The sequence below is a fragment of the Octopus sinensis genome, linkage group LG6 (genome assembly GCF_006345805.1).
Source record: "Octopus sinensis linkage group LG6, ASM634580v1, whole genome shotgun sequence".
NCBI classification, from domain to species: Eukaryota; Metazoa; Mollusca; class Cephalopoda; order Octopoda; family Octopodidae; genus Octopus; species Octopus sinensis.
In genome coordinates, this window is record NC_043002.1 from 72830033 (window position 1) to 72857315 (window position 27283).

The 27283-nt window shown below is 35.4% G+C and overlaps 1 protein-coding gene across 6 annotated transcripts in view; it reads left to right on the plus strand.

Annotated features, from left to right (window-relative positions):
* Window positions 1-26964, plus strand: part of LOC115213380 (probable E3 ubiquitin-protein ligase MID2) — a 49085-nt gene extending 22121 nt beyond the window's left edge. For 3 of the 6 annotated variants that reach the window (XM_029782323.2, XM_036503997.1, XM_036503995.1), the window contains exons 2-8: window positions 1965-2012; window positions 6292-6444; window positions 8475-9013; window positions 18383-18478; window positions 20832-21130; window positions 23079-23200; window positions 25828-26964. In XM_029782323.2, the coding sequence (XP_029638183.1) occupies window positions 1965-2012; window positions 6292-6444; window positions 8475-9013; window positions 18383-18478; window positions 20832-21130; window positions 23079-23200; window positions 25828-26387 (1817 nt within the window). In that variant the 3' untranslated portion in view covers window positions 26388-26964. Of the gene's footprint in view, window positions 1-1964; window positions 2013-6291; window positions 6445-8474; window positions 9014-18382; window positions 18479-20831; window positions 21131-23078; window positions 23201-23572; window positions 23722-25827 lie in introns of all 6 variants that reach the window. The other 3 variants (XR_004999728.1, XR_004999729.1, XM_036503996.1) reach the window with 3 other exon arrangements.
* The last annotated feature ends 319 nt before the right edge of the window (window positions 26965-27283 follow it).

Here is a 27283-nt window from a genome sequence, read left to right on the forward strand (position 1 = left end):
CAACAGACAATGCTCGACCACATGTTGCACAAAGAATGCTATTCATGTTACAGGAACTGAACTTGGAAGTACTCTTTCATCCACCTTAATCACCAGATGTTGCACCAATTGACTATCACATTTTCCAGGCATTAGACAACTTTTGCAAGGAAAAAACTTCAAATCTGAAGAAGATGCAAAAACAACCTTTCATGATTTCATCACCTCTTGCTCTCCAGAATTCTTTACTGCTGGCATAAATAAGCTACCGATAAAATGGCAAAATTGTGTGAATAATTTAGGTGCATACATTGATTAACTGCATTGCTTTTTGTTGATATAAAGTAAAATAAACTTTCAGTTCAAAATCAGACATTTCATTCTTAATAACCTGATATATACATACCAAATCAGATAGTGGAGCTTGGTGCAGCCCCCAGGCTTACCAGCTCCTGTAAAATGTCCGCCTCAAACCAGCATAGAAGACAGATGATAAATGATGTTCACACACACACACACACACACGCACACGCACACGCACACGCACACACACACACACACACACACACACACAACTTGGTCAAGGAAGATTTCTATTCATGCTTGATGGGACCTTTGTTCACTCTGAGTATCTGCATGCAGAAAAAAAAAAAGAAAACTGGGAAAGAACCAGGTGTCTTGTCTCAATCCTTGCATAATGAACTCGACTAAAGATATCTTAGCACGAGGTGGCAGTGTTGTTAATTCTTTTGATACCAACCAATCAGAGATGAGCCTTAGTTCTTTGAAACAAAATTTCTCATTTTAAAATATATTTATTTTTAGATAAATACTTTTCGTCATAAAAAACACCATTTGAACGTGGCCGTTGCCAGTACCACCTGACTGACCCTCATGCCGGTGGCACGTAAAAGCACCCACTACACTCTCGGAGTGATTGGCATTACAAAGGGCATCCAGCTGTAGAAACTCTGCCAGATCAAGATTGGAGCCTGGTGCCGCCATCTGGTTCGCCAGTCTTCAGTAAAATTGTCCAACCCCTACTAGCATGGAAAGCGGACGTTAAACGATGATGATGATAATTAAGAATCTTATGTTGAATTATGTTCTAAACAAACTTTCAATGCAAACATAAATATGAAAATTAGTTCCATTTCAAAATAAAGAACTCTGTATGTGTGTGTGTATGTGTGGTACAGGCGTGACTGTGTGGTAGTGTGCAGCTGCAGGAGGGGCACATAATCATGGATAAGATTACAAGCTATGTCAAAAGAACATTTTCAAACCAATTAATAAATTAATTTATCTAATTAAGTGATAAAATTGAAATGAAATGCACTCACTGTACATGTTTTAATTGACAGTATGAACCTCCCAAAGTGTAGCAAGTAATAGTTATTTGATTAAATCCTTCATTAGTTAAAATGAAATAATGGAAACATCTAGGCACTATATTTCATTCAAAATATGATCACAAAAGGTTTATAGTGAGTAAATTCCAAATGTGACTCACCCAATGAACGAAATATTTTTTCTATATTTATCTGAATATTTCAAATTACTATTTTCAACTACTGCTACAACTAATAACAGTGATTATTAGATTTCACCAGGAACTTGCAGTTAATTGTTCACTGTAAATTTCTTTCAATGTTAAACTTACATGGAATTAAAATTTCTTCCATTAGCCCCTTAGCATTTAAACCAGCCATATCCAGCCCAAATATTCTACCCATTTTATGTTCAGACTGGCCAATTCTAGCATCTCACACATACCCTGCTATATCATTCCAAAAATAAACAGTTACATCTTCAAAATCCCTAAGTTACAAGATAATTGATTGATTTTTAAAAAAGCTTTGTTTCACAGAGTAAGCTGAATGCTAATGGCTTAATGATTTTTCATTTTCTCTCCCTTTTTTTTTTTAATACAAATTGGATATTTAAAATCCTTTTTAATACTGATTGCTTGGGTTCTTTTTCAGCACCCTCACCAAAACTTGATTCTCTTAAATGGTTCAATAAGAAAAGATGTAAGTAACAGCCTTTTTAAATGTTTGCTTTCATAGATTCATTTTATTTTATTATAATGTAAACATCTATTTTCCAAGCTTGTTTGATCACAAACCTTTGATCAGAGGCTTAAGTTGTGGAGAAAATGGAAAAGCGACTTGGCAAATTTGGAGCAAAATAGTTTCATTGGATGGAATTTAGTTTAATTTTGTAATGTCTTTAATTGTGGATGTTTTTTGGAATTCTTGGTAAGGACAACAAATTCTGTGTGTTGTCCTACTGATGATGTCTTACAAAATACTAAGTTTTACAGAAGTGATTCCCAACCGTTTATCATCTATGGACACTCTTTAATTCGTATTTTACTTGAATGGACCCTTGTAACCATTCAATATTTTAAAAAAAATCTTATATTTTTATGATTAAATATTATTAGGAATTGTATAAAAAAAAGTGTTGAAATATTTTTGTATCATAGAAGTATAACCAATTTATTGCACATAAATTTTGATAGCAAAATCTTATAAGGACCCACAAAGGTCATATGGACCCTAGTTAGGAATCACTACTTTACAGCTTGAGAGGGAATGAGAGAATTAAACACAGAGCTTTTCAGATCATATACCAGATAGCTAAAAGTAGGTTTAAAATTGCCAGCAAAATTCATATTAGAATTTAACAATTATATATTTTGTTTCAGTCATTTTGACTGTGGCCATGTCTGGCGCACCGCCTTTTTTTGTTGAGAAATTAACCCCTGGACTTATTCTTTGTAAGCCTGGTACTTATTCTATTGGTCTCTTATGCTGAACCACTAAGTTACAGGGATGTAAACACACCAACATTTGTCGAGCAATGGTGGGAGGACAGACACAAACACACAAATATATATATATATATATATATATATATAGTTGAGGTGTGTTCTATTAAGAATGTATTAGAGTACAAATAGAGCTCGTTCACCCTTAGAATTCCCAAATAGCCAGTAGTATTATCATGGTATGCTACCAATTCTAGTCTTATATATATATATATATATATATATATATATATATATATATATATACACACACACACACAGTGGGCTTCTTTCAGTTTCCATCTACCAGATTCACTCAAGATTTTGATCAGCCTGAGGTTATAGTAGAAGACACTTGCCCAAGGTGCCATGAAGTGGGACTGAACCCTGAACCATGTGGTTGGGAAGCAAGTTTTTCACCACACAGCTATGCCTACACCTAGGTATGCTTCTAAGTATCTTTATTTTTACCCTGCTCTTTGAGTACATTTGATCACAGTCTCATATCATTGCTCCAAACAACTTTACTATACTGATACCTGGTCCATTTGAAAAATTGGAAGCACTGAAACTCTTGTGAGCCTTAACTCTTTTCTTACCAAATTTCTACACTCTTTACTTTAATTTCGAAAATAATGAAGAATTTAGTAAAATACTTTGTAATTATTAAACTGGTGTTTGGAACCTAAATTAATATGAAATTTTGATGGAAGGTTTTAATTTAGAACTCTTGGAATCAAAAAGTATCACAGCACCAGAGGTGGTCACAGGCAGGTTGATTTCAAAAGGATTAAGAAGAGGATTAAATATATATTATACATGATTAGCATGACAGACTAAGATGAAGGTAAGTAGCAAAGGACACAAAAGTCTAAAAGTAACTCAGAAGTAAATTTACTTTGCTATAGCAAGTAAGTAGGCAGGAAATTGGTAGGATTCCTGGTAGATTGATATGAAACTTGATTTTTGAAAATGCTCTAGATGCAGTGGAACAGTTAGTAGCAGGCATAATGAGTTGAAGATCAGGGACTGTTTAGACAGCTTGCTATAATTAAAAAAAAAAAAAAAATTTCAACAAATCAAGAAGTAAGCCTCCAAATGTTTGCTAGACCTGCTAGAAATAGCAGCCAAATCTCACTCAGATCACGCATATGGTCTTGAAAAGTATAGTTACGTCGGATAATGTATTCCTGGATATTCTTAAAACAATAGGATTGTTCAGGCTTGAATGTCTCGGATCATAAGTTTGCTTGATTTTGGCTGATCTGGAGTTAAACAACAACAATTAGTACTTGAAATGGATCTGTGAAAATATTGTGATTAGTGTTAAAGAATGGGAGATTCTCAGAGACCAGTTAGCTATGTTGATTATAAAGAGTTTCTTCCTTGATATAGAAAAGCAAATTGAAACTGGTTCCGTATAACACTGGAGAGCAGAGAGTTCAAGAGATTTTTGTAAACGACCGTGTGAAGGAGAGGTGATGAGAATGGCTCCTTTAGTACATCACAGTCGATACAATGAATACGAAAAGGATAAATGCATATAAGTGCCAGAAGGAAAAGAGAGACACAACCGAGTAGAATGTTTAAGAGAAGATTTTATTTATATGTTAACCTGTGTGTGTGTGTGTGTGTCATATATACATAATAATAGATAGGCCATCATGTATACAAAGTATGTGTGTATGTGTGCATAAAATAGAGTATTGAAAGAGTTTATAATAGGACATTAGAAGACTGTTCAGACACAAGGATGATAAATACCAGTTCGTAGTCAAGGTACATGATAGTTGAAGTGCTGTAACAAGAAGTTGTGACTACAATGCAGAGTGGTTACGTGTTGCTGTTAGCCATGGTGAAGTAATTCACAAACAGTGTTGAGATAGAACCTGTGCGAGGATTGCTGGTTGCTGTGTATGTAGAGAGATGTTGTTGACGATGTTAAAATGATAGAGGCGACGAAAAAAGAAACTGCCATATGCTGTTGGACGAGTGTTGTTGCGTCTCCATGTGGCTGCTGTTGTGCTGTTGCAGGAACTGGCTGTGTCCTGTGTGGTCAGTGGCTAGACCTTAAGAGGTCTGGAACCGAAAGACATTGAAACGGTGTTGATGCTACCATTTTATACCATGCTATCAGCTCACCTGATGTTTGGAAGAGACTGTCTCTTGTGTGGGATGCACATTGGCACGTAACAGAGCAAGAGACAAAAGTGCGCCAATACCAACCACAATCAGAGTAGTGGACACAACAGGGTGCAAAAGGGTGGCCGAAGGCTAGCTGTTATCTACTACATCCGTACTTATGTATATATGACAGAGAGAGAGTCCACTGCAAGATCATCAAATGGATAGGAATGATTTCAGAATATATATTGGATTTGCAATTTTGTGTGTGTAAGATAGCAGAAAAAAAACAGTTGGCAGCAGAGACTAACTAAGATTGTGTGGTAAGTATAAGGTTTTAAAGCTTTCACCAGCAATAAGGTTGAATCCAGAAACACAGGCTAACAAAGGTATTGAATTGTCGGGCTTAACCCTTTTGATACTAACCTGCCTGAAACAGTTCCTGTTCAATGAGACAAACTCTGTTACAAAGTGATTAAAATTAAAAGCTTCCATCAAAATCACATGTTCATTTATGTTCCAGAACTTCACTTAATAATGACAAATATTTTGTTGAATTCTTCATTTTCAAAATCAGTTGAAACAAAGTTAGGTATTTCAACAGTTAGATATTTTTTAATAGGACAAAATTTATCATGTTTACTCTCAACTGTATTTCTTCCAACTTGTTACCTTTTGAGTTCAAATTCTGCTGAAGTAGAAGGATTAATAAATAAATGGCAGATCAGTTCAATGAGAGAACTGCTGCTTGAATTAAAGAGCAGTAGCAGTAAGTTATTCTAATTAGTTTATAAAAGAGTAAAGTAGGGCACCTATTGGTATGTAATGAGTCTGTTTCTCCTTACTGCATAACAGTTAGGTTTTCACAGCTTTCATCATCATCATTTTTATGTTGATTTTTACCATCCCAGTATGAGCTGTGTGAGACTTATTGATGCTGTATTCTATAGCAATATTCTGCTACCAACCCTTGTTTTTCAAATAAGGTACTCTTTTCACTGGTTTTCACAAATGCAAACCAACAAAACTGCTAAGGTAAGGGACAAATTACTTATAGAAGATGTAAACAAACATCACTGTTACTCCGACAGTTTCAATGTGAAAACAAAGGAGCACACTCACATTTGTGCCACTCAAGCTCACTTTCATTTACTAAATTTCACTCACAAGACATTGGTTAGCCTAAGGCTAGAGTAGAAGATATTCACCCAAGGTGCCACACGGCAAGATGGAAGCTGAATCTTGAAGTTGCGAAGTGAGTTATTAAAAGTTCAAAGTAATCTAGCCAATGTAGGCAGCAACTTGATTTTTCACATCTAAAAGTAATTTAAATAATGTAACAATTCTTTTTTACATATTCTTGTTTGATACAGACCTGTTTTCCTGCACTGTAATGGAGGAGGAATTATCTTGTCCTGTTTGTCTGGAGCTCTTTGCAGATCCTTTACTGTTGCCGTGTTCACACAGCATATGTAAAAAATGTTTGCGAGATTTAGTAGCATCTGACGGCCAACTTGGACGAGAAGGTAAGAGAAATATTTCCATAGTTCATTTTGGTCTATTATTGATTGAATCATTCTTTACATGTGGCACCATAGTTATTTTATTTGGGAGGAATTTTATTAAGCAGGCCGCAATACCAAGGGAACACATTTGTATATGCAAACTAAACTGGGTAGATTTCTATAATAGTGTAAGAGAATTGATTAAATATCTGCTCCTTTGGATTGGATTGGATTGGATTGGATTGGATTGGATTGTCCATGCCCAGCCCATTTCAGGACAAGGGCCTCAGTATGTTCTCTTCACCAACCACAGTCCATGTGAAGGCCATGAATTTGAGCTTGAGATCATACTGGTTTGATGAGTTTACTTAGCCACACTGGCTTGACACAGCTTGGCAGAGGGCATCAGTTTTTATACTCACAGCCAGGAGTAGTTATGTTGATTGCATAAATCCCAGTGCTCAACTGGTACTTATTTTATCAACCCTGAAAGGATGAAAGGCAAAGTCAACCTCAATGATATTTGAACACAGGATTTAAAGATGGACAAAATACTAAGCATTTTGCCCAGCATGCTAACAGTTTTGCCAGCACTCTTTATTTGGATTCATCTGTCAGCAACTTTCAGTTAAGCTGTTGAGGTAATTGCCACCAGAGCATTGGATTATATGCATTGCAGATTTCATTCAGCTCTCTGTGTTCTGAGCTGAACTTTGTTTTATATTTTTTAGGTCAGCAAATAAAGTACCAGTGACACTGGAAGAAATCACCTCTGTTCTGATCTGGAGATAGATGATTCCACCAGGTTTAAAATACCCAAGACCTGTTACATGTCATAACTCCATCAGAAACTGAGGTACCAAAACAAGGGAACTTGCATTGAACATGGTGATGAATGCACCATATATCTCATTACTGAATTTCATCTTTTAATAGCTGAGTCTGGAGAAATGGGAAGTGCTTATTGCCTTCACAGACTCTCAGAGCAGTGGGACTGATGTCATTAATACTCCATTTGTATCTTTGTAAGTCAACATTTACAGGAAAGAAATAAGGAGGGAGGAGTTGCAGAATGTCAGTGTTCTGGAAAGGAAGGACTGAGTGTAGTGATTAGTGCAAGGTCTAGGGGTTGGACAAACAAGAATGATGGGAGGAATGGAGAGAGTGGAAAAGAAATGCTTTAGTGGAGCTGAGATGAGCCTAATCAGTGACAAAGAGCAGAGTTCCATTATAGTAGTAGTAGAAAAGGTAGAGAAAGAAAACAATGCATTCATGGGGGCTAGAGGGTGGAATGTACCTGTGAGTAACTTGATATGAATCCATTGGCTGGGCCTCTTCTAGATGTAATCTTGGATGTTTGTGCATACTGTCCCCAAAACAAAATAAGATTTGAAAGAAAGATCATTGATTCAATAGGCAAGCAATAATATAGATTATGTAATTGACAAACCGTTCATTAGATTGTAAATCTAATTTCAAACTTCAACTTTCTGCCTTGTAGTTTTTCTGTGATAAATATTTGGGTTGCTTAGTTTTATTTCTTTATTTATTTTTAGTCTAATCCTGTCATGATACTATTGTAATGTTATTTTCCATCATTTCATACAACAAATATTCCAGATATCCTTAAAGTAAATATTTCATCCTTTGGCCTTTGACCTAAATTCCATAACTGCTGGTGTGTTTTGATGTATTAACATGGTGAAATTAAGTTTTTACTCTGTGTGCGTGCGTGTGCATTTGTCTGTACATATGGGAAGCTTTGATTTTATCACTTATGTAATGTAGTGATTATTTCATATGTGACTCATGCTATCAGAAACAAAAGCAAACATGATTACAATTAAATTCTCCTGGACACTATAATGTTAGAACAATAGATATAGGAACACTGTGTATGCTTCAGAGAGCAGCCTTTCAAAATATCTCTCACAACATGAAATAGATGACTAATATTAAAATGTGTGTATTTCCAGGGGCTTAAATTTCCACTGTAACACAAAGTTGTACTTTGTATTTAATCACATATTTTTTTCTCCCCTTACTTACAGAGACTTGCTGTCCAACCTGTCGAAACCCCTTGCTTTTGTCACAAAATAACATTGATACATTACCACGAAATTTGGCTTTGGAAAACATAGTAATTCGCTTTCAAGAAATCTGTAGCAATTCTTTGATGAAGAGCAAAAGCCATAATTTATCTTCAAAATCACAATTTCTTTTAAATAAAGAAGATTTGAATGTTCCAGGAATTTCAGAAGAATCTAAAGAATTTTGTGAGTTATGTGAAGGTAAATTCTGTGCCAAAGCTGAATGGTTTTGTCAACAATGTACAGTGCTTTATTGTCAGGATTGTTTAGACAAATTTCATCCCCGCAGGGGATCGCTGAGTCACCACCGGATTTGTAAAGCTTTTAAAAGTACAGTAGAAAGCAAGCCAATATTTTGTGGTGATCATAAGTCTGAAATGACCAGTGTATTTTGTGATTCTTGTAAGACTTTGGCATGTCCTCTCTGTGTTTGTGATGGCATTGGCAAACATGCTGGACATATGATACTCACTAAAGATGTAGCTTCAGAACAAATAAAGGTAAGTATTTAATAAACTTTCAACAGCAAATGTGAGAAATTAAATTCTTTGTAGACTTAGCAGTGATCACCAAGATGAATGTTTTATTTTAAATACTTCTTGCTAAAGTTTATTTCTGTTGCCTTATTTCAGAATTCCTTCTTTTCAATTGTAATATATTGAAATATATCATTGCGTTATTTCAGAATTCCTTCTTTTCTATTGTAATATAATGCAAAAAGAACAATCTCTAGTAGCAGCTGAAAACTGGACAGGTTAAAGAGCTTTCTATATATCATACTTGACATACACCATCCACAAACATGAAGTTACTGCAGTTTTCACTTGAGATAAAAATCTCTTGTGGATATGCTGTGGTTAAAAACATAGCATGTATACATATGTTTATTGTAAGATGGAAAATCATTTTGGCTGTTGTTAGCAAGAATATCAGATGCATTTTGGTCTTACCAGATTATTTAGCTCAGTGGCTGTTCACAATATCTAGCCTGAGGATGTCACGGACAAGGCCCAAAAAGGCCAGAATGCATCTGGTGTTCTTGCTAGTTTCAGTTGGGATGATTTCTCATCTCCCTCTGATATATATATATATATATAATATATATATATATATATATATATATATATATATTGTATTTTCAAACCTTCTGTCCAGTCCTTTAACTATGTCATTGTTGAAGTGTTCATTGATGATGTCACAGCCAAATTTTGTCACTCTCTCAGTCTTTTGCTGTAATCATTTTAAATAAGATATTTAAGTTCTTGGCTTCCAAAGTTTAGATTTCATCGTTATCATTTTAGAATTCGCTGATGCAGATTTTCTATGATCGAATTTCCTTTCTATTGCTAAACTCACTAACCTTCACTTGTTCCTATGCAAGACAATATTACCCCATGATTAGACATCTTTCCACAGAAGATTGAAAACACTGGACATTGCTTGTATGATAGGGAAACTTCTTTGTAACTATCACATGATGTCAAAGCAAGGAGATCTACACATATGATGGGCTTCTTTCCATTTCTCGCTACCAAATCCATTTTCAAGGCTTTGTGTGGCCCAGAGCTTTAGTAGACACTTGTCCAAGGTGCCATTATATAGGACTGCACATGAAACCACATGAGTGGGAAGCAAACTGCTTAACCATACATCTATTTACATAAATTGTATATCATGAATGGAAGTGATGTAGATGCTTCTTTTAATTCTAGATAGAGTGAGATCAGTCACAATAAAAAATATAGGATGTAATAAATAACTGAGAATTGAATAAAATATAAGGAAAAACAGAGATTTAATACTAGAAAACAATATATTGTTTAAGAAAATGTTCAACTGTTTCAGAAAAACTGCTCCCAGTTTCAGTGAAGCTGCAGAAACAACTGAATGCTCTTCATGTCAGAAAAGTAGCTGTCAGCAAGTCCTTGTTATTGCATGGCCACTGGTTGGTCTTCCTCTTGATGACTCCTTAAATGTAGTCAATCAGGAGTACTCGGAACCCACATGTTGGCAGTCATCATCATCATTGTTTAACGTCCGTCTGTCATAGCATGGGTTGGACGGTTGGACCAGAGTCTGGGAACCAGGAGGCTGTACCAGGCTCCAGTCTGATCTGGCAGTGTTTCTACAGCTGGATGCCCTTCCTAACGCCAACTACTCCATGAGTGTAGTGGGTGCTTTTTACATGCCACCGGCACGGAAGCCAGTCAAGGTGGCGCTGGCATCGACCATGTATGGATGGTGCTTTTATGTGCCACCGGCACAGGTGCCAGGGTAGGCTGGCAACGGCTATGATCGGTTGGTGGTTTTTACATGCCACCGACACCATGATTATGAAAATTCTGGGACAATCAGCTCTGGATATTGAGGCCTATGTAATAGTTAACCATCCTTCTGAAACATACAGGCTTACCTAAACCACCACTTGATTCAGGACTTGGTCATAATGTCCGGCACTTTGATATAAGTAGTGCCATTGATCCTGAGGCCCCACAGGAGTGTGGCAGATGTAGAGCTTCCTGTCATTCTTCCTCTTCACTGTCCAGTTCCTGGTCAATTTTTTTCTCATTAGAGAAGATCTAGACATAACAGGTTTATGGAGGTACTCTCTCTCTCTCTCTACTTGTTTCAGTAATTTGGCTGTGGCCATGCTGGAGCACCGCCTTTAGTTGAGCAAATCGACCCCAGGACTTATTCTTTGTAAGCCTAGTACTTATTCTATCGGTCTCTTTTGCCGAACTGAAATACCGCTAAGTATTTTGCCCGACGTGAAGACAAACACAAAGACATGCACACACACACACAGAATGGGATTCTTTCATTTTCCACCTACCAAATCCACTCACAAGGCTTTAGTCAGACTGAGGTTATAGTAAAAGACACTTGCCCAAGGTACCATGCAGTGGGACTGAACCTGGAACCATGTGGTTTGGAAGCAGGCTTCTTACCACACAGCTCTTCATTGTAGAAGTAACAATGAATTTATATCTAGTTGTTCATTAGATTCTAAATCTAATAAATTTGTCATAACTGACTTCACCTTTCTAGTGTTTCATTTCTGGAATAAATGCTTGTATTGTCCATTTTTTTATTTTTAACTCTTAATCTTAAATTGAAAGTAAATGACTCAGTGGAGGGAAAATAAAATATGGAGATATGATCTGAAAGACATGTAGTAGAGAAACCGGCTTATACTAGAACGTAGAAAATAACTCACTTTGTTCTGTCGGTAGTATGAGAAGATGTACAATAATGATAATTATTTATTTATTTATTTATGCACCCTTTTCAAGCCTAGCCAGGCTCATGGGCCCAGTTTCCCAGTTTCTGTGGCATATGTGTTCCCCCCCAGCTGGATGGGACACCAGTCCATCGCAGCGTTACCCAAGAAACAGGAAGAGAGAGTGAGAGAAAGTTGGGGCGAAAGAGTACAACAGGGGTCGCCACCACCCTCTGCTGGAGCCTCGTGGTGCTTTAGGTGTTTTTGCTCAATAAACACACAAAACCCCTGGTCTGGGAATCAAAACCGTGATCCTCTGACTGCTAGTTCGCTGCCCTATCCACTGGGCCAATGCGCCTCCACAAATAATGATAATGGTCTATGAAATTATATTTGGAATATCTTTTTGTGTGTATGTGTGTGACATTGTTGTTTTTTCTGCTTTTCATCTACTAATATATTGTCATAACTCTTCCTTGTATATTTAATTATTAAATGTATTTGAGTTAATATTCTCACACATGCAAGCATATGTGTGCATAAGTGGATCTTTACATCTTGACAGACCGTCTAAGCAGCAGGGAATGTCTTAATTAGGTACTCATAGTCTTCTTCCAGCAGCTTCTCGCATGGCCAATCCTGCCCATGTTTGATGAGCAAGTTCTGCTGCAAAATCTGTAAGCAAAGAAGGTACTGCAGGGCTGCAGTGTATTGTCTGTCTTTCTTTGGCATTTTAAAATCCATTTATTTTTATGTTTCTAAAAAAGACCAAGAAATATATGAATTCATTTCTGTATGTAATTAGTCTCATTGTGAAACCATGAACCATTTTTGTACATTATGTCAAAGAATTTGTTCCTTGGAACACATGTGCTCATTTAATTTTAATGAGTCTCAAGGCGGTGAGCTGGCAGAAACGTTAGCACACCAGGTGAAATGCTTAGCGGTATTTCATCTGCCGCTACGTTCTGAGTTCAAATTCCGCCAAGGTCGACTTTGCCTTTCATCCTTTCAGGGTCGATTAAATAAGTACCAGTTATGCACTGGGGTCGATATAATCGACTTAATCCATTTGTCTGTCCTTGTTTGTCCTCTCTGTGTGTAGCCCCTTGTGGGTAGTAAAGAAATAAGAAACGTTAGCACGCTGAGTGAAATGCTTAGTGGTATTTCGTCTGTCTTTACGTTCTGAGTTCAAATTCCACTGAGGTTGACTTTGCCTTTCATCCTTTTGGGTTCGATAAATTAAGTACCAGTTGCATACTGGGGTCAATCTAATCGAATGGCCCCCTCCCCCAAAATTCTGAACCTCATGCCTAGAGTAGGAAAGAATTTTAATGAGTCTCCTAATTTCATTTGGCAGCTGGGGAAGAAACAAATGGATCCTCATGAATTACGTCACAATGAATACAGTAAGTTTCATCCTTCGTTCCAGCTGCCAAAAGAAATCTACATGGGATGAGACTATCATCATCATCATCATCATCGTTTAACGTCCGTTCTCCATGCTAGCATGGGTTGGACGGTTCGACCGGGGTTCTGGGAAGCCAGAAGGCTGCACCAGGCTCCAGTCTAATCTGGCAATGTTTCTACAGCTGGATGCCCTTCCTAAGGCCAGGTATATTCATATAAATGTGACTAAGTGACAGCGTCGGTATTTTGAGGCAGCCCAGGAAAGAAAACTATAAAGGATGGGCAAACTATATTATAAGTGATATGAATTTTTATATATAGGCACAGGAGTGGCTGTGTGGTAAGTAGCTTGCTTACCAACCACATGGTTCCGGGTTCAGTCCCACTGCGTATCACCTTGGGCCGACCAAAGCCTTGTGAGTGGATTTGGTAGACGGAAACTGAAAGAAGCCCGTTGTATATATGTATGTGTGTGTATGTTTGTGTGTCTGTGTTTCTCCCCCCAACATCGCTTGACAACCGATGGTGGTGTGTTTACATCCCCGTAACTTAGCAGTTCGGCAAAAGAGACCGATAGAATAAGTACTAGGCTTCCAAAGAATAAGTCTTAGGGTCGATTTGCTCGACTAAAGGTGGTGCTCCAGCATGGCCACAGTCAAAATTACTGAAACAAGTAAAAGAGTACAAAAATATTGTATTTAATCACTTCTCAATATTATTGCAAAGTTGCAATAAATACAATTTCTTGTTATGTTCATGTCTTGTTTGAGAACTTGGTGCTTCTGTTAATCATAAGAGGCAAATATGTATTGGTAACACCTATTTTCATGCACATACTTTGTATGAGCTTTATTGATCTTGAATAGCACAGATATATTCCTTTCTCAATGATTATGATTGTCTCTCCATAAAAAGAGATGTAATAGGCCATTGTGCCAAAAAGCCCTTTTCCCCTACAACACAATTCTTATTGTGAAAGGCTATCTTAGTAAAGATCTACTCATGTATTGGTTTTCATTTGGAAAATTTCACAAGCAAAAACTATATACTGTATTTTTTTTTTATATGATGTATTTTACTTGTGGGTGTGATTTATAAACTTTGATAATTTAAGTCAAAGATTATGGAAATATTTTGAGATGAAGTAGAATAGTTTCATCTATTTGTTTGTTGCCAATATCTACAGGATGAGTACCCTGATTCTTTTGAGCTGCAATTATCTTAGAAGTACCATTTTCCACATTGAAGAGTATCTTTTTATTTGAAAGGTTTCTAGATACCCTAACTGCTGCGCAGCTTGTCTGTCCTTGAATATCACAGTTACTGTAGAATCTCCATTGTTTCTATTAGGTCGAGGAAAAAGTTTGTGCACCATGTTAAAACAATGCTTTATATATATATATATATATATATATATATTTTTGGTATGTGTGTTCACTCAATTCATGTTATGTTCAATGGTGATGCACTGTGTTCATCAAAAACATGCTTTGTTTCAACAAGACAATGCAAAGTTCCATACTGCCAGAAAAACCAGCAACAAGGCGAGCTGGCAGAAATGTTAGCATGCCAGGTAAAATACTTAGCGGTATTTCAGTTCGGCAAAAGAGACCGATAGAATAAGTACTAGGCTTACAAAGAATAAGTCCTGGGGTCAGTTTGCTCAACTAAAGGCAGTACTCCAGCATGGCCACAGTCACATGACTGAAACAAGTAAAAAGAGAAAAGAATAAGCTAAAAGAGACAAGAAGACTGGAAACAAAACATAAATCTAAGGAGTATATTATTTGTGGTAATTATTTGTTCATTGCTGTTTAACAAATTGATGCCAAAGAAATCATCTACAGCAAAAAATTTGGAAATATTTTCAGAAAAAAAGCATGATACCTGTAAAAGTAAAAAATCACACACATGGAATAAGTGTATGGGAAACATGAGGTCACATTAAGAAGAAATTTTGTGGTCCTGGGCAAAGCTGCTGAAAACTGGCAGTGACAGGTTTTGTCCTTGCATGGTATCGCTCCATATGTTTGTTTATTTGTAACCCATAGTGTATTAGTATCCCAGTAAAAATATTAATACTCTGTGTGTGGTGGGGTGGGGGTTGGTCATCCCATAAATAATGCAGTTTTTCAATTGCATGAACTAAAAGTCTGAGGGGTACAGGATAAACTATCTGCATCAACTTGCTATAAAAGCAGTTAGTAATTTTACCTTGTCCTTATTTTTAGTGCAAGTTTTGAAGAGTGCTGTTCAATTTTAAGTTATTTTTCAAAGCTATGGAAGTGACAAAGGAGCATATTCAGCATACTTTGCTTTGAGTTCAATAAAGGCAACAACGCAATGGAAAATGCAAGGAATATTATTGCAGTATATGGGGATCAGACAATAAGTGTAAACCAGTATCAACGGTGGTTCCAGAAATTCTGAGCCGTAAACTACAGCCTAGAAGACAAGTGTCATTCTGGAAGATCTGTAGAGCTTGATAAGGACATCCTGCAAGCCATGGTGGAATAAAATTCCATTGTATCTATTGAGGCACTAGCAGAGAAGCTGGATTGGTCATTCAACCATTCATCGACTCCTGCGTGCCATCAGTAAAGTCAGCAAATTGGGTCAATGGGTTCTTCGCAAACTTCCCGAGTCTGATTACATGCAGAGAGTGAATGTATGCTCTTCTTTGTTGTCACATCTCACAAATAAACTTTTTTTTTTGTTAAGTGATGAGATGTAGGTTCTCTATAAATATGTCAAGCGCCGAAGTGAGTGGGTAGGGAAAGGAGAAACACCAGCACCCCAGGTTAAAGCAGGTGTTCACCCACGTAAGATGTTCTTATCTGTGTGGTGGGATACGAAAGATTTAGTTCCAAACCGAATGATAACAAAGGAGATCTAATGCAAGCAGCTTGAGCGGCTTAAGTCAGCACCAGAAGAAAAATGAGCATCTTTGGTTTCAAGACAAAAGGTGTTCTTCTGTCAGGATAATGCTTGGCCACAAACAGCTAGGATGACATTCCAAAGGCTGGAGCAGTTTGAATGGGAAACGATGCCCCACTCACCATATTCGCTGGACACTGTCCCATCTAACTATCATTTATTCTAGTCTTCAAAATCATTTGAATGGAAAAAATATGAATTCTGTTGATGAGGTCGGAACAGTATCAGAGGAATATTTTTTGTCATGGACAAGGGAATTTTGGAAGAAGGGCCTTGCAAATCTACCAGATAGATGGAAGAGCATTGTAGAAAATGAATGAGAGTATATTTTAGATTAAAAAAGAACTTTATCTTAATTTTGAAAAATAAAAGATGTATAAAAAAAACACATTATTTATGGGATGACCCAATATATATATATATATATATATATATATATATATATATATATATATATATATACACATACATACAGGGGTTGGACAAAGTAATGGAAACACATAGCATCATAATTTTGAAATATCTATAAAACCATCAAAAGCTTTATTTAAATTTTTTTGGTTTATTAGTGTTGCTTAATGTTTTTCTAAAATTGCTGTTTCTTTTCAGATATCATCAGAAAAAGGTAATTAAAATGACAGATCTATCAAACTTTCAGAGCGGTCAAATTGTTGGTGCTCATATGGCAGGCACTAGCGTAATGAAAACAGCTGAAATGTTTAGTGTATCAAGAAGTACTGTCTCGAAAGTAATGACAGCCTTTGATAAAGAGGGAAAAACCTCCTCGTTGAAACAAAACTCTGGAAGAAAACCAAACCTTTCAGATAAAGGCCATCAGACTCTTACTCAAATTGTAAGAAAAGATCACAAAAGTACTATTCCCAAAATTACTGCAGAATTTAATGACCACCTCAAGAATCCAGTTTCCACAAAAACTGTTTATCAGGAGCTGTAGAAAGCCAGATTTCATGGGAGAGCTGCCATCAGAAAACTACTACTTTGAAAAACAAACATTGCAAAGCATTTAGAGTGGAGTAAAGACCTACAGAATTGGTTCCTAGAGCAGTGGAAGAATGTTATTTTCTTGGACAAGGCATTCTTTACTTTATTTCTGACCACTGGCTGAGTATACATGTAGAGACAGCCAAAAGAAGCATTTGACCCAGATTGTCTTCTTCCAACTGTTAAATATAGAGGAGGATCTGTGATGATCTGTGGGGCTATATCTTGGAAATCTGCCAGCCCACTGGTTTTCCTTCATGGCAGAATTAATAGTCAAGACTATTTAAGCATGTTATCTAATCAAATTCATCCTATGGTTGCAGAACTGTTTTCGGAGAGAAACACAATCTTTCATGATGATAATGCACCAATTCACACAGCTAAAGTTGTTACTGTTTGGCCACCACAGTCCCCAAATCTCAATATTATTGAACATTTATGGTACATTTCAGAAAATCAAGTAAGAAGTCAATATCCTCCACCATCATCTCTACAAGAACTGGAGATTGTTTTAGCTGAAGAAAAGACAAAGATTCCTTTGGAAACAATTCAAACTTTGCACGAGTCCATACCACATTGAACTCAAGCTCTACTTACTGTCAAAGGCGGTCCTACCCCATATTAAAATAAATTTGTTTGGAATTTTAAAGGTGTTTCCATTATTTTGTCCAATCCCTGTATATGTGTATATATTTTTTCAAATGTTTCAATATGACAGCTGTATATTCACATTGTGTTGAGATTGCTTCAAGGAAAAATAAACACCTGTAGATATTTATATGTTATCTCTTATGAAAAATTTATAAAAGCTATTGGAAAATAATTGATGACATGGTTTATCTTTATGCATGGAGCCTATACTGTTTATGGGGTGGGCTGTTATGTTATGCATGGGGTTATACTGTCCATGGAGTGGGCTGTTACATCATGCAGGCTTTATCAGCTAACTAATGATTTCTTCTGTCTCTTGCTTTTGCTTTTTGCTTGCTCTCTTTTTCTCTCTTCTTTCTTTCATGCTCTTTTTGCTGTTGCTAAAGGAGAAGTAATACAGATGTAAGCTCTTTCACTCTGCTTAGACAATCTGCAACATATTAATGCCACATTACCATTGTACAGATCAATTTTACTTGTGAAAGGATGACCTTAATTTAACAATATAAACTGAAACACTCACTTATTTTGCATATAAAAAGGAAGATTGATCTCTAAAAATTTTTTTTTTTTTTTTCAATCTTCAATATATTTTTATGAAATTAAAATAATTTTTAAAGGTTTATCAATTTTATCATTCATTATCTAGGAGTTTGTTCAGAAAACAAAAGGACATTTAGATAAGATATTCAGGGAAATTTTGGCCCAAACCTCAAAATTGGAAGAGACAAAAGATGAAATTAAGGTATGATTCTAAACTTGTAATGATTGGTTTTATTAGTCTTGCTGTCTTAGTGGCGTTTCATGTATCTTTACATTCCGAGTTCAAAATCCGCCTAGGTCACCTTTGCCTTTCTTCTTTTCGGGGTCAATAAAATAAGTACCAGTTGAGCAGTGGGGTCAATATAATTGACTTACACCCTCTTCCGGACTTGTTGGCTTTATGCCAAAATATGAAACCAATATTAGTCTTGTTATCATTGGTTGTACTTGAGGCCCAGATTGATCATACTTATAAGTATTGTAGCATATAGAGCAGTTCATCACCACGGGCATATGGCATAGTGCTGAAGAGCACAGGCTACTAATCCCAAGATTCTGAGTTCGATTCCAGGCTGTGACCTTAATAATAATAATAACAACAACAACAACAATAATAACAATAATATCAAAAAAATACCTTAGGGATGAGAACTCGGGTTCAAAATTTCCCCAAGACACCTGAAGAAGGCTAGAGGGTATATCAGCCAAAACGTTGTGTTAACAACAAACAAGATGACGACAAATATCTGTCAAATATAAATTATGTAAATAATGTACATAATTCCTCATCTCTTAAATATAGAACTGTACCTTTTTAATCCATCCTCAACACTTAATACTTTGAAGAAAAGTAGTTGAAGTGAAACTCAGCAACATATTGCTGAAACTAAATCTGTGGCTCACCAATATGCTTTATTCTTTATTTTCTGCTTTTTCTATGACCAGTTTGACTCTTCCATGCCAATACAATTATTTCATTTGGTAGACATTGTATGGTAAACTTATCAGCATGTGATTTTAGTAAATGCTCTTTAGCCTTGCTATAAAAAGGTAGAGATTATGAGTAAACCACAGGACATTCCCTCAGTTACCAGAAACAGTTTAATCCAACTAATGTTTAATTTTTGATAGTGAGGTTGTGTGTTTACTAATAAACAATTGCTTATAAGTTTGCTTTATCTTGGTGCTTTTATTAATTCATGCTGCCAGAGCTTGCAGTGTTATGCAAATTAGACAAACCAATTTAGTTCCCCTGAATGTGTAAAGAATATAAATAGTTGTATGCTATTCCTCTCTGTGACCAAGAATAAGTAACCAATTGCTGACAGTCTCAATAAAAGTTGAAACTAGCTAAAATTACCTCTCTGAAGAAGTGGACTGTGGTTAAACCACAAAAGAACCTTTTCACATTAAAACTGAGTAACACATACTTTTAAGTTCATCTAACATTCCTTGAAGAACTTTTAGTCAAATGAATCAATCTTGGTACTTATTCTATTGGTTTCTTTTGCTGAACTCCTAAGTTACAGGGGTCTAAACACACCAACACCTATTGTCAAGCATTGGTGGGAGACAAATACAGACAGACACACACACACACACACACACATGACCAGCCTTTTTCAGTTTCCATCTACCAAATCCACTCACAAGACTCTGGTTGGCCTAAGGCTATAGCAGGAGACACTTGCCCAAGTTGCCACACAGTGGGATTGAACCTGGAATCATGTGGTTGCGAAGCAAATTTCTTGCCACACAGCCACACCTGCTCCTGTGAATACACAACCATACTCTAGATAATTTATCAGGTCATTATTTAGCTTTGTTTTTGACTCCACTCCCATTTCTAACAAACCCATTCATTAGTTCTGAATGAGGTAGTTAGATGCAGCTGTTTAGACCCTGATGGTTTGGTATGGCTGAGTGGACATTTGGCTTGTTTTGGCAAGAGAGGCAAGCACATATGCATGTGCACATGCAGAGATATACACATGGTAGGAGTGGCTGTATGGTAAGTAGCTTGTTTACCAACCACATGGTTCCGGGTTCAGTCCCACTGCATGGCACCTTGGGCAAGTGTCTTCTACTATAGCCTCGGGCTGACCAAAGCCTTGTGAGTGGATTTGGTAGACGGAGGTTAAAACATCTGTCAGATAAGTTAGTATCAAATCAGTCCTACCAAATAGGTGGCACCAAAATAGCTGTGCTGAAACATTTCATATTCTCATTAGTTTGTTTAGTCCACATTACCCCACATGGAGCACAAAGCCGGTTTACCAATTTCTCTGGCATATATATTCGCCTCTGGATGAGATGCTGGTCTGTTGCAAGATCACTCATTTGTATCAGTTGAGTGGACTGTTTTGTTTACGAACACAACGCATCATCTAGTCCAGGAATTGAAACCACAATCTTACAATCATGAGTCCAACACCCTAACCACTAAGTCAAGCACCTCTACACCCTCATTGGTTTATTCATTATTATATCTTTCCTATTGTCAAGATTATGGTTGGTTTATTTAAATTGATTTTTTTTCTTCTTTTTTCTTTTAGCATTTGCATGATGAGGCATCAAAAAGGGTTTCGGAACAATATCAACACATACTTAATGATATTATTGCAGTACTCAGTCAACAGAAGGAAGCTCACCTCAATAACCTCAATGAAATAAAATCAAAAGCTATAGCATCACTTGAATTACATTTAAATAATAGCATAAAGAGGACTAAATCAATAGATGAAATGGTTGAGGGTTGTAAAAGAATAGCAAAGGAAGAAAGTCAAAGAGAATTATTAGAACAAGCATCTGACATTTTCACAATTCGTGCTCAAGAAATGGAACTGACAAATGAGTAAGTCTGCTGTAAATTTATTGATTTTTTTTTTTTTTAGTAACTATTAGATTGGTGCATAATTATTGCAGCTTTTTTTCAACAAATTTTATTCATCAAAAACATCTTTAAATGATTATTCCAGAGCATATTCACCATCTACTTCAATTACTGCTTCCCATTTGCTTGTCAGACGGTCAGACCATCATTTAAAGATTTTTTTGTTAAATATTGTTATTGTTTTTGTTGAAAAAAATACCACAGTAATTATGCACCAATCCAATATTTTAGTTAATATATAGTTTAAAACCTGGTCACAAAAAACAGCCTACTAGGTGTATTCATTTTCTACATGTTTTTTTACACCTAGTAGACTGTTTTTTTTTTTCTTTTTTTTTTCTTTTTTTTTTTTTGTGTGTGTGTGACTGGGTGCTGAACTAGATCCTGAAAGTAAGGAGGGAAAAAAAGACGGATCGTGTGAACTTTCTGACAGTCCACTCCCCACCCTTTCAGAAAATATTTTCCCTACAAATTTCTTTATGATTGTAATTTATGCTTCTTGAAAGTTGTTTCTGCGAAATTTCATTAATATATATCCATTTATGAGGGAAAAATCGGATCTTATGAATTTTCCAACAGTCCTCTTCCCACCTCTTCGGAAAACATTCTCATTGGAATTTTCTTTATAATCATAATCTGTGCCATTTGAATGGTATTCCTATAACATTTCATCAATATATCCATTTTCCTGAAAGTTACAAGGGAAAAATCAGATCTTGTAAATTTTCAGAAAATCCTCTCCTCTGTTCATTTGCGCAAATTTTTATTTTCATATTCATTTTGTACCTAGTAGGTTGTTTTTTTTTCCATTTTCATTAACGGGTTTCAAACTATATATTAACCACTATTTTAGAAGATGTATGTATGTTATGCATGTGTGTTTATGTGAAAGTTGTTATTTTACTTCTTTTTATTTGAACAAAATGGTAGTGCTATTTACGTTTAGTGTCAATATTGTGACAGGTCATGCTTTGTTTCAAAGACTTGTGAAATATAATAATTCCTTACCTGAAAAACAGGTGAGGTTTGGTGACAGAAAAGGCATTCAGCCATAAAATCCTGCTTCAGAATCAATTTCAATCTGAGTCAAGCTAGCATGGAAAAACAGCCACTAAATAAATGAATTAAAGATTAAAGTTTATCTTCTGTAACTTGAGTTTCCCATTAAATGCAAACAGAGGAGTGGCTGTGTGGTAAATAGCTTGCTTACCAACCACATGGTTCCAGGTTTAGTCCCACTGCGTGTCACTTTGTGCAAGTGTCTTCAACTATAGCCTCGGGCCGACCAAAGCCTTGTGAGTGGATTTGGTAGATGGAAACTGAGAGAAGCCTTTCGTATATATATATATATATGTGTGTGTGTCTGTGTTTGTCCCCCCCACCATTGCTTGACAACCGATGTTGGTGTGTTCATGTCCCCATAACTTAGCAGTTCAGCAAAAGAGACCAATAGAATAAGTATTAGGCTTACAAAGAATAAGTGCTGGGGTTGATTTGTTTGACTAAAGGCGGTGCTCCAGCATGGCCACAGTCAAATGACTGAAACAAATAATAATAATAAAAGAGGCTGAAAAGCCAAGTAAAAATTTGTTCTGTGTAGTGCCTTGGGTGTCTCCTACTTTAGTCCCAGATCAACCAAAGCCTTGTGCATACATTCGGTAGGTGAAAATGAAAGAAGCCCATTGTGTGTGTGTGTGTGTATTTATGTATGTGTATATGTGTATATATGTATGTTTGTATTTTGTCATGACATCTCATTGTAGTTGTAAATTGAGTGTCACTGACATACAAGCAGTGTCATTAATTTTCAGTATTCTGCAAAAACATGTCTGGCCATGGGAAAATATCTAGCTTGGTGATGACATCTGTCCTAAAATGAGTCTTCTAAAGAAATTATTGTCTTTATTAGGTTGAAACAGATGGAATCTTTTTACCAGGAGCTAATCGTTGAAAAGTCTGCTCAGCAATGCCTCCGATCTGTTGTAACTCGCTTTCGAAAAACAACCTTTGATGATTTGATCATTTTTCTTGGTATGTATATTTCAAAATGGTCATTTTAAAATCTTTATTTTTGTTTAATTACACCCTGCCAGCTAGGTAATTCTGAAGAATTTTTGCCTTTAGAATAGGCTATTATTTGTTCTTGTAAAGGCAGTAAGCTGGCAAAGCCATTGACACATTGAATAAAATGCTTAATAGTTCTCTTCTGGCTTTATGTTATGAGCTCAAATTATGCTGAGGTCAACTTTGCCTTTCATCCTTCAGGCTTGACAAAATAAGTACCAGCCATATACTGGGTTCAATGTTATCAACTTCCCCCTCCCCTCAAAAACTGCTGGCCCTGTGCCAAAATTTGAAACTAATATTTGTTCTTGTCAATGTGCACCTCTAATCTCTTTACAGAATCGTGTATCGAGTACTTTCTGTGGGATATCGCGTTTAAACAGCTGTGAAACCATTTAAAATTACAAGGAAAAATGCTAGCTAGAGAAATAATGTTCTGAAGATTATAAACCTGGAAAAGTACAGGACAAGTTATTACATCTGGTAAAGTACGGAACAAGAAAAGTTTTACTTAAAATATTGCAGCTAAGGATAAAATTTCAAATAAAATATTTAGATTCAGAAAATATTAACTTTTATTAAAACTAACACTTTTATTACAAGTTATTACCTCTATTTGTTATTACTTGTTACTTCTATTAAAAATAAAAAAAATAGCTCAATTAAAATGTTTTTTGCACTTAAAAAGATTTCATTTTTTAAATTATCAATTAATAATTAGAAATTTGAAAATAATAGTAGTACATAATTAGTCAGTACAATAAATAAAATAATACAAAAATTAGTTATATATTATAGTAAAATCTACCTATAACAACAAGTTCACAATAAAATGTTATTGCCAAGTCTTCACATTTTTAGTCTTGACCCAAAGCCTATTTTTTTACGTAATACATTTGCCTACCACATATACTATTCTGCTTTGCATAAAACTTTATCTACATTGGTATTTCTGGCTCTCATTTTTTAAGTATTCTAGTATGTCAATATTTTAACAAAATGATACCTTTTTTAATTAGTGTTACTTTGTAAATTAAAATCAAGTAATTTTTGATATTCAAATTTTATCCTTAGCTGGAATATTTTAAGTAAAAATTTTCTTGTTTACTAGAGGTAATAACTTGTCCTGAACTTTGCCATGTGTAATAACTTGTCCTTTACTTTTCCAGGTTTATAATCTTAAGAATATTGTTTCTCTTGCTTGCATTTTTCCATGTAATCCATATTTTTTCTGGGCTATGCTATTATGATGATTAATAATGTGTCAATTAATAGTTTAAGATTTTATCTTATTTAAAATTATCTCAATGATACTAGTGACATATATTAAAAGTTCCCTTATAGAACTATATTCATAAAAATGTATAGAACTATATTATTAAACTCAAATTTGAGAAACAAACACTCATAACTTTTTCTTTAAAAAGTTCTATCTTGTCTCAGATATTATGGGACTTTATATGATATAATTGCATTAGTATAGATGACCTAATTAAATTAATTGCAAATTAGTGGTGTCGTTGATCATTTTTTTCCTTACCTCAATGATGCCGGTGACATATTAAAAGTCCCCTTATAGAACTGTATTCATAAAAAGGGTATAGAACTATATTATCACGTTCAAATTTGGGAAACAAACACTCATAACTTTTTCCTTTTAAAAATTCTTTGCATGAGACTGATGCCATGAAATTCCTCGAATTGAGCTCTATCATTTAAGCTCAATTAAAGTATAGTTTGTTTTTAAAATAAAAGTTAATTATACTTAAATCTAATTTTTTGCCTTACTTATATTTTTTTTCATATTTTACCTCACAACTTTCTTGATACAAACTTTTGTTGCATGAGACTAAAACTAGAAAATACCTCATGCTTTCTTCTATCATTGAAGCTAAAATGCATATAGATCTAAACTTGATTGGAGGCATTACTTAATTTCCTATAACATAGTTACAAATTTCGATGTAAACTTTTTTCTATTGGACCAAATCTCAATTTTTTATGCCAAAATGTAGCTAGGAACCAGTCCTCTTCAAAAGTGTTAACAGTTTACAATTTAGTTCTAAATTTAAGAGCTAAAGATATCTAAAAGAAGAGTTTGGCATTGCAGTAATAATGCTAATTGTAGCATTACTTTCCAAGACCTGTTGATATCAGTTTTGTTTTTGAAAGAAAATCTACTTCAGTTCAATTGAATTATTTAAGATATGGTGGCTAACAATTATATCGAATTTCTGTTAATAGCATTTGTAGGTGAATATTAGCTGAATGGTTACTGTATCTTAGCGATACTGATAGCCTTAAATATATAGTCTTCTATTAGTCTATTTTAGAATGAAAAAGTAATATGTTATGTAATTGGATATAGCATTCTTTGAGTAATTCTCTTTACATTTTAAGAAGAACAGTAAAGCAGTCATGCACACGCTCACATTTTCTTTCTCACTCTCACTCTCATGCATGCATGCACATATACTCATACACATTATTCATATATATATATAGTCACACACACACATTCATTCATTCATTCATATATATACTCACACGTTCATACACATGTAGCTGATTCTAATTATTTTTGCATTTTTCAGATGATGATAAAAACAAATGTGACCATATTGTACCTATGATGCAGGCATCACCAACCCCAAGCAAACTAAGTGGTGTTCGAGTGCAGAATAAGTGCCTAATGACATGGGGATTTAATTCTACAACGTTCACTGCAGAAGCGCTAAATGGTAATGCATTTTGGTCGGTAAACTTGGAATGTAATTCTTCTCATATGGGTGATCTTGTGTCAAACTACATATTTGGAGTTGGAATAGCATCCGAACGCTTATCTTACAAAGACCAAGTGGGACTTCATGAGAAGTCCATTGGCATAATTTGTAGCTCTGGCTCTCTCCAATTCTGCAAGAATGGAACCTCAGAGTTTCTCATGGCATTACAAAAACCTCCACTAACAATTACAATTTTTATACGTTTTGATTATGAAAACCTGATTGTCTTTGGATACAAATTAGCTAATAGCAGCTGGGGTAATATTTTGTCAGGGAAAAAGCTTATAAAAGATCTTTCAACTGCTGAAAATCTTTATCCTGTATTTACGGTTAGTCAAAAAGTGAAGATGACTTTTTCTAGAGATGTTTGACCATTGATATTTTTAATATATATTTAATCTCTTATCTTCTTAATGATATCTGTTATAAACTGCTGGTTTTATATCTTACACACACACACACACACACACACACACACACACACACACACACACACACACACACACACACACACACACACACACATAAAATTTTAAGTCATCAATGAATACCTGTTTCTTATGCGTCACATATTTTAATATGTAAAGAATATCTGGATTGTTTAAGGTGGTGAGCTGGCAGAAACACTAGCATGCCAGGCAAAATGCTTAGCGGTATTTTGTCTGCCTTTACATTCTAAGTTCAAATTCCACCGAGGTCAACTTTGCCTTTCATCCTTTAAGGGTCGATAAATCAAGTACCAGTTGCATACTGGTGTCAATCTAATTGACTGGCCCCCTCCCCAAAAATTTGGGCCTTGTGCCTAGAGTAGAAAAGAATATCTGCATTGTTTGCATCATTAATTAGAACGGCCATTAATTATCATTTCTTAGTCTCAGTCAAGATAACTTCTTGCCTCGTAAAGGTCATGGCCACTGCTTTCTCACCTGGCTGTCAAAGAAAAGAAAAGAAAAAAAAAACAGACTTCTGAATATCACATGCATCCTCCTTGCTAATCTGAGTGGACTGACTCAGATCAAGGATGCTGCTTCACCAACATAGAGTAAATGTCCACACTTCTCTCTAATTTGTTTGTGTGGATTTTGCAAGTCAGTATAAAATCCCAAACTAGTTTGGCCAATGTGTATATATATGATGATTATGTATAAGATATCTATATATATATATATCTATATATATATATATATATATATACACGTGATAATTATCTATAATATATATATATATATATATATAATATATATATATATACACGTGATAATTATCT